The 14338-nt window shown below is 39.7% G+C and overlaps 1 protein-coding gene across 1 annotated transcript in view; it reads left to right on the top strand.

Annotated features, from left to right (window-relative positions):
• Positions 1 to 10213, top strand: part of LOC100659664 (NUT family member 2G-like) — a 47222-nt gene extending 37009 nt beyond the window's left edge. Inside the window, exon 9 of the mRNA XM_064290967.1 lies at positions 9949 to 10213. Coding sequence (XP_064147037.1) covers positions 9949 to 10213 — 265 coding nt within the window. The remainder of the gene's footprint in view (positions 1 to 9948) is intronic.
• Positions 10214 to 14338: the final 4125 nt, after the last annotated feature.

The following is a 14338-nucleotide window of genomic DNA, read 5'->3' as shown; positions in this document are numbered from 1 at the left end:
AAAGTGGGGTGTAGAACTCAGATTCTAGTAAATAGAACAGACTTAATGGTCTGACTGAGACTGGAGGGACCCCAGAAGACATGGCCCCCAGACACTCTGTTAGCCTAAAACTAAAACCATTCCCTAAGCCAACTCTTCAGCCAAAGGTTAGACTGCTGTATAAGACATAAGTTGGTACTGGTAAGGAGTGTGCTTCTTAGCTCAAGTACATACTTGAGACTAAGTGGCTGGCTTGTGTTCGGAGGTGAGGTGAGAGGGCAGAGGGGAATAGGAGCTGTTTCAATGGACACGGGAAAAACACGGTGGAGGAGAGGAGTGTGCTGCCACATTATACGGAGGGCAGCTTGGGTAACAAAGCAAAGTGTGTAAGTTTTTCTATGGGAAACTGACTTTAACTGTAACTTTCACTTAAAGCACACTAATTTTTTTTTTTCAAATAAAAAGCAAAATAAGTTTTTGTTGATTTAAGCCAAAAAGAAATTGCATCGAAAACCTATGTGAATAGACCTGCATTTACTGACATGCAAAAGGTTGGCAGTGTTTGTTCCTAATCCAGAAAACTGGTTATAGAACAATGTTTCTCATGCTCTGGAATAAACAAGAGTGCCTACATGTTTATATGTGCAAGTGAACAAAAATATTCTGAAGGGTTATTTTGTAATAAAATATGTTTTAAGTTATAATAATAAAAACAAACACAAAACATTCTCATTTCCTCAAGTACACACAGGGACCCCGACGGCCTGTTAATATACACACGTACCTCACATTCCAAATGCACCCACTGACACTCCCTCCACTCCTCCGGGATGGAAACACACATACACCACCTTACAGTCTCAAATGCACAGGCAGTTGTGTGCTGGCAAAGGATTACATACCCACACTGGCTTTCTGCAGAATTAGAAATACCTGTAAATTTTCCGAGATACAAATGGAGGGGTGGCACACAAGTTAACGATCTCAATCAAACATGTAATACTCGTGACTGGAATTTTTATACACACAGATCAGTAGAAGGATGCTTTTGCTGATCTTGGCAAATCTCTTGCATCCTCAACCTATCATGCTTGCAAGTCAATCATGATTTCATGACAGGACACTACAAATAAACGGTTGGTTTTTAGTCAATTCAGCAAAGTCACTCAATTCCTGGACTAATGAGTGCCATCGCAACATGAATGTTGGTTGGCATGTTTGTTAACAAGGAAGACCTAAGAGAAGCAAGCTCAGAGGTTGGAACTTGACTGAATTTTCCTTGACAGGAGATCTTTCTGTGCTTAAACAGAAAGTGATTTTCAAATCCTGAAGAATTGTTCAAAATTAGGTATTATTCAGAATGTAACGGATAATGACTTGACACACTTGTCAGTTTAAAGAGGCATTATAGAAATTTCCCCCCTAATTTTCAGTCCACCAATTAGGAAAACAATCAATGCAGTTCTGAGATGCAGCGTTTGCCATTTCCCATGGTATAAACACTGCCAGCTCAGGACAAGCTAGCAACCCCAGGGCACTGAATTCTACACCATGAAAGGGGATCGCCCAATACAAAACCCACGCCTGCAAATAACCCAACAGCCTATAGGAGGGTAAAGTATAGCAGCAACATTACTAAGGGTGAGTTTGCGTGTCCATTACCTTCCTTTGTAATAACTGATCTATGAGAAAGAAAGGCGCTGCTCTCTGGGCTCAGGGTCTGAGGCCTCCCCTGGCACAGCCCAGCCCAGCACAGCCGTGAGACCTACCCTCAGGGACCCTGCCTTCCCTGCTCCTGCCGCGCGCCTCAGTGAAGGTGACCTTCTGCAACTGACGCCTGAGGCCTTTAGAGGGCGGCAGTTCGCGCGCCCCAGAGCCCTGTCCCAGGAGGGCGTGCACATGCGTCAGCTCCTAAAGCAGGGCGGGAATGGGGTTCCCTGAGCCATGGTTGCAGAGTGGTTAAGAGCTACTGCCTGCTAACCAAAAGGCTGGTAGTTCAAATCTCCCATCCATTTCTTGGAAGTCCTATGGGGCAGTTCTACTGTGTCCTACAGGATCATTAGGGGTCAGAATCGACTCTACTGTAATGGGTTTATGAAGAGCACTGCAGGAGCAGAAAACAAAGCATCTGGGGTGAATTCTGAGGCTTCTTGGAAAGCAAGTGACACCTTCTCACCCAGAACCTCCACATCAACCCTTCTGCCAAAAGAGCATGTCTGAAGCCACCACTCATGATTTATAAAAATTGTGGTCATTGTTTTTGTGCCATGGAGTCAATCTCCCCTCATGGAGACCCTATATGACACAGTAGAACTGTCCCATAGCGTTTCCTAGGCTGTAATCTTTATGGTGGCAGATTCCCTGGTGTTTCTCCTCTGCAGCCAGGGCCTTATTCCCTGGGTATTTCCTTAGCAACACAGCGCTTAACCTCACACAGTCAGGGCTCCTTCCCTAAGCTTACCTTTTGCTATTGAGTGGATTCTGACTCACAGCGACCCTACCAGTCAGAGTAGAACTTACCCACAGGGTTTCCAAGGAGTGGTTGGTGGATTTAAACTGCCACCTTTTGGTTAGCAGCAGGGCTCTTAACCACTTTGCAACCAGGGCTCCACTTAAAATACAGTATCCTGGAATGGGGAAGAGTGCTCTTCCACATTTAGATGCACTTTGGACCACGTTCATTTCTTCTTCTGAATACGCTTTCAAAAAATTCTATTTCTTTTTCCTCTTCTCTTTGAAAGTTCCATTACAGAACTGCACAGCCACAGAATTTTAGACCTGGAAATGCTGTAAGACATACTTTCTCCTGATGCCATTCCAAAAGTTTTCCCTACTATATTTACTGTCATACAGTGTTTCTTGCTGCATTTATTTAATATATAGACATTTCACAATAAATGTGGAGGCACCAATGTTTTGTCTGAAATTTACTTGTTTCCTTGACCAGGACAGTTGAGAACCAGGTCACAGAAAGTAGCTCCTTGATTTCCCTAGGTTCTTGCTCCACACAGGTGGGATGGCTTAAGCTGCACCCTTAGGGTTTATGAAATTGAATAAAAATGTATGAAATTTTTATTCCAAAATAAATATTTATGGAATGAAAACAAGTCCTTTTACAATACCATTTAAGAAAATAAAACATATAGGAATAAATGTACCCATTGATACTAAAGCCTTATGCAATGAAAATTACAAAACACTGCTGAACGATCTTAAAGAAGACCTAGATAGATGGAAAGAAATTCTGTACTCATGGATTGGAAGACTTAATATAGTGAACATGTCAATAATACACAAAGTGACCTACAGATAGAACACAATCCTAATCAAAATTCCTACAGTTTTCTTCACAAAAATGGAAAAAGAATCCTCCTTTTTCTATGGAAGACGAGAGAACTGAAATAGTCACACATTTGAAAAATAAAAAAGTAGCAGGCCTCATAGTTCCTCACTTCAAAACAGATTACACAGCTACAGTAAATCAAAGCAGCCTAGTACTTGTTTAAACATAGACACAAAGGCCAATGGAACAGAATTGAAAATCCAGCAATAAATCCAAACATCTATGGTCAATTGGTTTTCGACAAGGGGGCCAAATCCTTTCATTGGCAAAAGAATAGTCTCTTCAACAAATGGTGCAGGTGAAATTGGATTTCCACAAACAGAAAAATGAAACAAGACCCATACCTCACGCCATGCAGAAAAACTAAATCAATATAGATCAAGGAGCTAAATTTAAATTTAGAACCATACAGTTCTACAAAAAGAATATAGGAACAAACCTTTTGGACCTACTTAGTTTTCAAATGATAGATTATCAAACATAATAATGAATGCACAAGCATCAGAAAACAAAATAGATAACTCGGACCTCCTAAGAGTTAAATACTTACGCTCATCAAAAGACTTAATAAAAACAGGGAAGAGACAGCCTACAGACTGGGAAAAATTCTTTGGCAATTATATAAGTGATTAGAGTCTAATATCTAAAATATGTAAAACTTCTACAACTTAATAAGCAAAAGACAATCATATCAAGAAATAGGCAAAGAACATGAACATACATTTCACCAATGAGAATATTCACATGGCCAACAGACACGTGAAGAGCTGCTCAACATCATTAGGCACCAGGGAAATGCAAATCAATACCAACACGGGATAACATTTCACTCCCACTGTGAATGGCTAGAATAAAAAAATCAAAAACTAAAAAAAGGGAAAATAACAAGTGTTGGAGAGGATTTGGATGAATTGGAACCCTCATCCGTTGCTGGTGAAAATTCAAAATGATACAGCCATTTTCAAAACAGTCTTGCGGTTCCTCAAAAAACTGCTGGCAGAGCTGCCATATAACCCAGCAATTCCACTCCAGCTATTTGCCCTAGGGATCTGACAGAAGTGACAGGAACAGACATATGCACACCTATTTTCATCGCAGCACTATTCACAATAGCAAAAACATGGAAAGAACCTAACTGCCCATCAACCGATGAATGGATAACTAAAATGTGGTACATACATACAATGAAATACTACTCAGCAAGACAGAAATATGAGTTCCCTAAACTCCTTGGAACATGGAAGAACCTGGAGAACATTATCTCAAGTGAAAATTTCTGTCACAATAAAAGAAATATTCTATGTTATCACATTTATGAAATGATATGCACTAATAAAAATATGCAGAAAATGTGTTTACCAGAGACGGGGTGGAGTGAAACAGAAATTCACTCTCTAGAGAGCACACACTGGTTACTTTTGGTAATGGGAAAGGTAACACCAAATGAGAGTAAAGTACACACAGCATGACAAAGGCAAACCATATGAGTAAAAGGTACACAAGGAAAAAGAATTTGTTGGTAATAGCATGTAACGTATAATTTTCAAACATAAGCAAAAACGACCAAAAATATATATGCGGGTATATATATACATATATATATATATATATATGTTACACATATATATATGTATTCAGGTAGGCATTTACATGTATAAGTACACATAAGTGTATATATACGTGAGTATGTTTATGCATATACATGTATGGGAGTTTATGCACACATAGTCATATATATAATAAATCATATAGAGGGCAGATTTGTGAATATTTCTTATACATAACCAAACACCTCGTGGGATTGGTTTTCCGGATTTGAAGTATTAGGACCAGAGTCTAGTGGAACATCTGGGTACACGGGCACAATGTTGTTGTTGTTGTTAGGTGCCATCGAGTCGGTTCTGACTCATAGCGACCCTATGCACAACAAAACGAAACACAGCCCGGGCCTGAGCCATCCTTACAATCATTGTTATGTTTGAGTTCATTGTTGCAGCCACTGTGTCAATCCACCTCGCTGAGGGTCTTCCTCTTTTGTACTGACCCTGTACTCTGCCAAGCATTATGTCCTTCTTCAGGGACTGATCCCTCCTGACAACATATCCAAAGTATGTAAGACGCAGTCTCTCCATCCTTGCTTCTAAGGAGCATTCTGGTTGCACTTCTTCTAAGGCAGATTTGTTTGTTCTTTTGGCAGTCCATGGTATATTGAATAGTCTTTGCCAACACCACAATTCAAAGGTGTCAACTCTTCTTTGGTCTTCCTTACTCACTGTCCAGCTTTCACATGCATATGATGCGATTGAAAATACCATGGCTTGGGTTAGGTGCACCTTAGTCTTCAGGGTGACATCTTTGCTCTTCAACACTTTGAAGAGGTCCTTTCCTAAAGTTATACTTGACGTCCTAGTTTGCTGAGTAGTGCCTGGGATTTTAAAAGCTTGATAGTGGCCTTCTAAGATACAACTATTGCTCTCTGTTTATCTACAGCCAAAGAGAATGTAGGAAATGAAAGACACAAAAAAGAAACTTGAGGGGCAAGGTCAAGACGGCAGAATAGACAGATGGTTCTGGTAAACCCTCTTACAACAAAGACCCCCCCAAAAAAGTGAAACCAGTATATTTATAACAAGCTAGCAGTCTGAACATCAAGGTCAAGGTTAGAAAATGAACTCAGGGGCAGGTGGAGGAAGAGACGGTTCAGAAGCAGAGAGGAGTTACCAGACCTGAATCTCCAGGAGCCCTCAGGCACCATTCCTGGGAGTGGCGCCATGGGCTGGTACAAGCATTCAGCTGCAGTTTAGTTTCCCCATGGAGAAGCAGCCAGCCACACGGCTTACGCACACCTCCGGAATCAGAAAAGAATGGTGCTCTCAGCAAAAGCTAAGTACTTGCGTATGTTTTACCATCCCCGCCCCCCAAGCTGGCTTCAGTGGCTGATTTCCCTCGGCCTGAGATAAGCCCTGTTCAGCACCTAGAGCCATTTTCCTGGCCTTGGAAAAGGAATAAATTTGCAATTGGGGGAAAGAAAATTTACCAGCTCCACTAACTGGATGAACTCAGGACAGAAGCAGGTCCTGTCCAGGAATAAACAGCCCGTGGACTTTGAGTACCTTTCCCCTGTGAATGGACCTATATGGGCCTACTTCAGGAGAATAGGCTCTTCTTGACAGACTACAACTGTTTCAGCTGTGCGGTGGAGAGGGGGGTAACTGATGTTTGACATTGCTTTGTCTATCAAACAGGGTCCTCACCTACCCACATCAGGGGCCAAAGGACTGGTGGCTCCATTCATGTCACCCAGCCACCCACGACAAGGGTCCAAGGATAACTCGTACCTCTCGCTTATTACAACCAAAAACATTGGGTGCCCATTGTCCATCTGCAGAACTCACCTACCTGTATGCTATAGGGAACAGGGACACGCTTTCCTCAGAGACATTTGGGGGACAATTCTCAGCCCCCTGCCTTGTTCAGAGCATGAACCCTCCTGCAGCCAGATACCGGTACCAACACCAATCATCCCTGCCCCACTAAACTGTAGAACTGAGTCTGTACCACGCACTTGATGATCATCTACCTGGACACCTGAGTTGCATTCATACAATAAAAGTGAATGGACTCCTAGACTAATATAACTGATAACAGCTCTAGCCATCTGGGGACAGGACGTCAGAGTTCCAAAGACAAAAATAGTCAAGCTAGCTCACTCAAGCAACCCATTTGGGCATATTAAAACAAAACAAAGCCAGGAGCTATGACACAGTAAACAAACATAAACTAATACAATAACTTAGAGATGGCTCAGAGACAACAGTCAATATCAATTGACATAAAGACACAGAGCACGGTTGCCTCAACAGGCTCTCGAAACAAAGAATCAAGGGATCTTTTAGAAGAAAGTGCCTTCCTGGAATTAACAGAGGCAGAATACAAAAGATTAATATACAGAATCCTTCAAGACATCAGGAAGGAAATCAGGCAATATGCAGAACAAGCCAAGGAACACACAGATAAAGAAACTGATGAAATTAAAAAGATTATTCGGGAACATAATGAAAAATTTAATAAACTGAAAAAATCCATAGACAGACAGCAATCAGAAATTCAGAAGATTACCAATAAGATCACAGAAGTAGACAACTCGATACAAAGTCAGAGGAGAAGAATTGAGCAAGCAGAAGGCAGAATTTGTGAACTTGAAGATAAAGCACTTGGCACCAACATATTTGAAGAAAAATCAGATAAAAGAATTAAAAAAAAATGAAGAAACCTTAAGAATCATGTGGGACCCTATCAAGAGGGATAACCTACAAGTGATTGGAGAACCAGGACAGGCAGGGATAACAGAAAATACAGAGAGAATTGTTGAAGATTTGTGGGCAGAAAACTTCCCTGATATCATGACAGATGAGAAGATATCTATCCAAGATGCTCATTGAACTCCACATAAGGTAGATTTTAAAAGAAAGTCACCAAGACAATTATAATGTAACTTGCAAAAACCAAAGATAGAGAGAGAATTTTCAGAGCAGCTAGGGATAAACGAAAAGTCACCTAAAAAGGAGGGTCAACAAGAATAAGCTCTGACCACCCGGCAGAAACCATGTGGGCAAGAAGGCAGTGGGATGACTTATATAAAAAAAAAAGAAGGAAAAAAAAGGCCAGCCAATAATCATATATCTACCAAACTGTCTCTCAAACATGAAGGTGAAACCAGGACATTTCCAGATAAGCAGAAGTTTTCAGATTTCATAAAAACCAAACCAAAACTAGAAGAGATACTACAGGGAGTTCTTTGGTTAGAAAAGCAATAATATCAGGTATCAACCCAAGGCTAGAACACTGGGCAGAGCAATCAGAAGTCAACCCAGACAGGGAAACCACAAAAATAAATCAAGATTAAAAATCAAAACAGGGAAACACCAATGTATTATGTAAAAGAAGACAACATTAAATCAATAAAGAGGGACAAAGAAATGTAGTCATGTATCTCCCATATGGAGAGCAAGGCAAGGTGGTACAAGCAATAAAAGTTAAGTTAAAATTCAGAAAAATAGAGGTAAATAATAAGGTAAGCACAAAGTAGACAAATTATCCTACACATCAAAATAAAATGCAAGAAAAAATAGAGACTCAGCAGAAACAAAATGAGCAACAACAGATATGAGGAACGGAGAATATATACAGATAATCTACTCAGCACATAAAATTAAGTGGGAAAAAGAAACTGTCAAAATACACTAAAAAACACATCAAAATGATACCACTAAATTTATACCTATCTGTAATTATGCTGAATGTAAATGGACTTAATGCACCAATACAGAGACACAGAGTGGCAGAATGGATTAAAAAACACAATCCGTCTATACGCTGCCTACAAGAGACACACCTTAGACTCAGAGACACAAAGTAAAACGCAAAGGATAGAAAAAAATATATATCAAGCAAACAACAACCAAAGAAGAGTGAGAGTGGCAATATTAATTTCTGACAAAAAGACTATAAAGTTAAATCCATCATCAAAGATAGGGAAGAACACTATATAATCATTAAAAGGGCAATATACAAAGAAGATATAACCATATTAAATATTTATGCACTCAATGACAGGGCTGCGAGATACATAAAACAAATTCTAACAGCATTGAACTGTGAGACAGACAGCTCCACAGTAATAGTTGGAGAGTTCAACTCACCACTTTCGGTGAAGGACAGGACATCCAGAAAGAAGCTCAATAAAGACAAGGAATATCGAAATGCCACAACAAACCAACTTGACCTCATAGACATATACAGAATGCTCCACCCAACAGCAGCCAGTTATACTTTATTTCTGGTGCACATGGAATATTCTCTAGAATAGACCACATATTAGGTTATAAAGCAAGCCTTAGCAGAATCCAAAACATTGAAATATTACAAAGCATCTTCTCTGACCTTAAGGCCATAAAAGTAGAAACCGATAACAGAAAAAGCAGAGAAAAGAAATCAAACACTTGGAAACTGAACAATACCCTGCTCAAAAAAGACTGGATTAGAGAAGACATTAAGGATGGAATAAAGAAATTCATAGAATACAATGTGAATGAAAACACTTCTTATCAGAACCTTAAGGACACAGCGAAAGCAGTGCTCAGAGGTCAATTGATATCAATAAATGCACACATCCAAAAAGAAGAAAGGGCCAAAATCAAAGTATTACCCCTACAACTTGAACAAATTGAAAGAGAGCAACAAAAGAAACCCTCAGGCACCAGAAGAAAGCAAATAATAAAACTTAGAAGAGGAGGGGGGCCAAGATGGCTGACTAGGTAGAAGCTACCGCGGATCCGTCTTGCAACAAAGACTTGGAAAAACAAGTGAATCAATCATATACATGACAACCTACAAACTCCAACCATCAAGCACAGAACTAAAGAGTTGACCTGAGTGACAGAGGAGTGAAAACCACATCCTGAAGCAGCGACCGCTTCTGGAACCGGTGTCCTGCGCCACAGCCTTGAGCCCTCGTGGTTGCCTGGTGCCAGAGTGGTGGGGCTGATTGTGGCTTACTGAGATGGGGCAAGCACGGGACACAGCCATAACCCCTAACCCCTAACCCCTTGGAGTAACCTTGGTAGACACTCAGCCAGCGCAAGCAGGCTGCACACCGATGCCGCTGACAAGAGAATGAGCAACCACGGGGAAGAACTGACTGTTTTTGGAGCCTGGAGCCAGCATCCCAGTCAGAAAACCTTGCAGCTGGGCTTTGGACTAAGCGCAGAGGAGCTGAGCATGGCTTCCCGAGATGGTGCAAGCACGGGACAGGACGCAGGCCTGACCCTGGGGGCAATCTCGACCCAGCCAGCGCACACAGGCTATATGCTCCTCTGGAATCTCAGATAAAACAGTCATCACCAAGCAAGATAAGTAAACTTTGTCTATATTGCCCTGCGCTACTGTCTCCTATCTATCTGATCACTCCCCTCTCTGCCCCAGGTGGCTTCATTAACTTTGGAATTTCCTGGGCCATGCAGTGAAGTGCTCCGAGGGTTTTTTTTTTCCTAACCCATTCTCCTGGCCTGAGAGAAGCAGCAACTAACAACCCAGGGGGAAAAACTCCTTCCCTGATTTCCCTAAATTGGAATAAAAAGACAGAACCAGCTCCAGCCAAGCATATGAAATCCACAGTCCTTGGCTTTCATTCCTTCAGGGAACAAGGTGGCTATTATACTGCAAAGGCAATTCAGATAGAGATCTGACTGTAATTGTTGTAGCAGAGCAGTGGAAAGACAAGTTTTCAAGGTCTGATGCCTCTCTACCTATTAAACAGAACCCTCACTGATCCACAGCAGGGAACTGAGGGCTAAAGCTCCACCCAAACCACCTAGCCACCTGCTAAAGGGGTCTGAGGATAGTGACGCCTACCAAACTTTAGAGGTACAAGCATTGGGTGCCTAAGGTACAGCTGCAGAGCCCACCCACCAAAGTGCTCTAGGAATAGAGACACTCCTACCTCACTGGCACGTGGGGGAATGCTGTCAGCATCCTGCCCTCCGTGGAGTGTGACCCCTTGCCGCTACTAGAATCTGGCGCACACAACTATCACCACTACTCCTCTAAGTTAATAGGTGAAAATCTGAACTACACACGTGGTAACCCAACATCAGAAGACTTTAGCTGATTCTATTCAAGAATAGTGAATGGGCTCTTAGGCTTATATATGTGGTAACAGCCCAAATCGTAATAGGACATAAGTGATTGAAAGGCTACAACAATCAAGAAAGCGCAATCTAGTAGTATATTGGGTATAATGAAACAAAACAAAGCAAGATAAGACTCAGTGAGCAAATATAAAATAAATCATTACAATATCTTACAGATTGTTTGGAGACAGCAGCTGATATCAAATCACATAAAGAAGCAGACCATGATTGCTTCTACAAATCCCCATATTAAAGAATCAAAATCTTTCCCAAATGAAGATACAATCCTGGAATTGCCAGATGCAGAATATAAAAAACTAATATACGGTGTGCTTGAAGACATCAGGGATGACCTTGGAAATAAAATAAGGAAATCTGCAGAAAAAGCCAAGGAACACATTGATAAAGCAGTTGAAGAAACCAAAAAGATTATTCAAGAACATAGTGGAAAAATTAATAAGCTACAAGAATCCATAGAGAGACAGCATTCAGAAATCCAAAAGATTAACAGTAAAATTACAGAATGAGACAACTCAATATGAAGTCAGAGGAGCAGAATCAAGGAATTGAAATACAGAGTGGGGGAGTTGGCAGATAAGGCAATTGACACCTATATAGTTGAAGAAAATCACATAAAAGAAATAAAAAAAAAATGAAGAAACCCTAAGAATCATGTGAGACTCTATCAAGAAGAATAACTTGCATGTGATTGGAGTTCCAGAACAGGGAGAGATAACAGAAAATACAGAGACAATAGTTGAATCCCTGTTGGCAGAAAACTTCCCTGGCATCACGAAAGACGAAAGAATATCTATCAAAGGTGCTCATTGAACCCCATACAAGATTGATCCAAAAAGAAAGTCACCAAGGCATATTATAATCAAACTTGCCAAAACCAAAGATAAAGAGAATTTTTAAAAGCAGCCAGGGATAAAAGAAGTCACCTACAAACGAGAATCAATAAGTTCAGACTACTCAGCAGAAACAATGCAGGCAAGAAGGCAATGGGATGACATATACAGAGAGCACTGAAGGACAAAAACTGCCAGCCAAGGATCATATATCCAGCAAAACTCTCTCTCAAATATGAAGGCGAAATTAAAACATTTACAGATAAGCACAAGCTCAGAGAATTTGCAAAAACCAAACCAAAGCTACAAGAATTACTAAAGGAAATTCTTTGGTCAGAAAATCAATAATATCAGGTACCAACACAACACAAGGTCACAGAACAGAACATCCTGATATCAACTCAAATAGGGAAATCACAAAAACAATATAAGATCAATTTTAAAAAGAAAAAATGCTCAAAACAGGGAATCATTGAAGTCATTATGTAAAAGATTACAATAATCAAAAAAGAGGGACTAAATACAGGAGGCGTAGGTCTTCCATATCGAGAGGAAAACAAGGTGATATAGGATGATACAAGTCAGGTTTTTGCTTAGAAAAATAGGGGTATATATTAAGGTAACCACAAAGAAGTCTAACAATTCCATAATTCAAAATAAAAACCAAGAAAAACATAATGACTCATAAAAATAAATAGAACTTATGAAAATAAGGAACACACAATTTACAAAGAAAAACTTCCCAGCACAAAGAAGTAAGTGGAAAAATGAAATTGTCCACAACACACACAAAAAGGCATCAAAATGACAACACTAAACTCACATTAATCTATAATTACACTGAATGTAAATGGACTAAATGCACCAATAAAGAGACAGAGAGTCTCAGACTGGATAAGAAAACACGGTCCGTCTATATGCTGCCTACAAGAGACACACCTTAGACTTAGAGACACAAACAAACTAAAACTCAAAGGATGGAAAAAATAGATCAAGCAAAAACAATCAAAAAAAAGCAGGAGTGGCAATATTAATTTCTGACAAAATAGACTTTAAAGTTAAATCCACCACAAAGGATAAAGAAGGACACTACATAATGATTAAAGGGACAATTGACCAGGAAGATATAACCATATTAAATATTTATGCATCCAATGACAGGGCTGAAAGATACATAAAACAAACTTCAACAGAATTGAAAAGTGAGAAAAACACCTCCACAATAACAGTAGGAGACTTCAACACACCACTTTTGGAGAAGGATAGGACTTCCAGGAAGAAGCTCACTAGAGACACGGAAGATCTAATTGCTACAATCAATGAACTTGACCTCATAGACTTATACAGAACTCTCCACCCAACAGCTGCAAAGTATACTTTTTTTTAGTGCACATGGAAGAAGATTCTCTAGAATAGATCACATATTAGGTCATAAAACAAACCTTTGCAGATTCAAAACACTGAAATATTACAAAGCATTTTCTCAGACCGTAAGGCGATAAAAGCAGAACTCAATAACAAAAAATCAGGGAAGAGAAATCGAATCCTTGGAAACTGAACAATACCCTGCTCGAAAAAGACTGGGTTATAGAAGACATTAAGGAGGAAATAAAGAAATTCATAGAATGCAACAAGAATGAAAACACTTCCTATCAAAACCTCTGGGACACAACAAAAGCAGTGCTCAGAGGCCAATTTATATTGATAAATGCACACATACATAAAGAAGAAAGAGTCAAAATCAGAAAACTGTTCCTACAACTTGAACAAGCAGAAAGCCAGCAACAAAAGAAGCCATGAGGCACCAGAAGAAAACAAATAATAAGAATTAGAGCAGTATTAAATGAATTAGAGAACAGAAAAACAATTGAAAGAATTAATAAAGCCAAAATTGCTTCTTTGAAAAAATTGATAAACCATTGGCCAGACTGACTAAAGAAATACAGAAAGGAAACAAATAACATGAATCAGAAATGAGATGGGCCGTATCACAACAGACCCAACTGAAATTAAAAGAATCATATCAGATTACTACGAAAAATTGTACTCTAACAAATTTGAAAGCCTAGAGGAAATGGATGAATTCCTAGAAACACACTAAAAAACACTACCTACCTAAAATAACACAATCAGAAGTAGAACAACTAAATAGACACACAACAAAAAAAAAAAAAAAAAAAGAGAGATTAAAAAGGTAATTTAAAAAATTCCCAACAACAACAACAAAAAAAAGCCCTGGCCTGGACAGCTTCACTGGGGAGTTCTACCAAACTTTCAGAGAAGAGTTAACACCACTACTACTAAAGGTATTTCAAAGCATAGAAAAGGATGGAATACTACCCAACTCATTCTATGAATCCAGCATATCTCTGATACCAAAACCAGGTAAAGACACCACAAAAAAAGAAAATTACAGACCTATATCTCTCATGAACATAGATGCAAAAATCCTCAACAAAATTCTAGCCAATAGA

This window comes from Loxodonta africana, chromosome 9 (genome assembly GCF_030014295.1).
Source record: "Loxodonta africana isolate mLoxAfr1 chromosome 9, mLoxAfr1.hap2, whole genome shotgun sequence".
Taxonomy (NCBI): Eukaryota; Metazoa; Chordata; class Mammalia; order Proboscidea; family Elephantidae; genus Loxodonta; species Loxodonta africana.
This window is presented reverse-complemented; position numbering and strand designations above follow the sequence as displayed.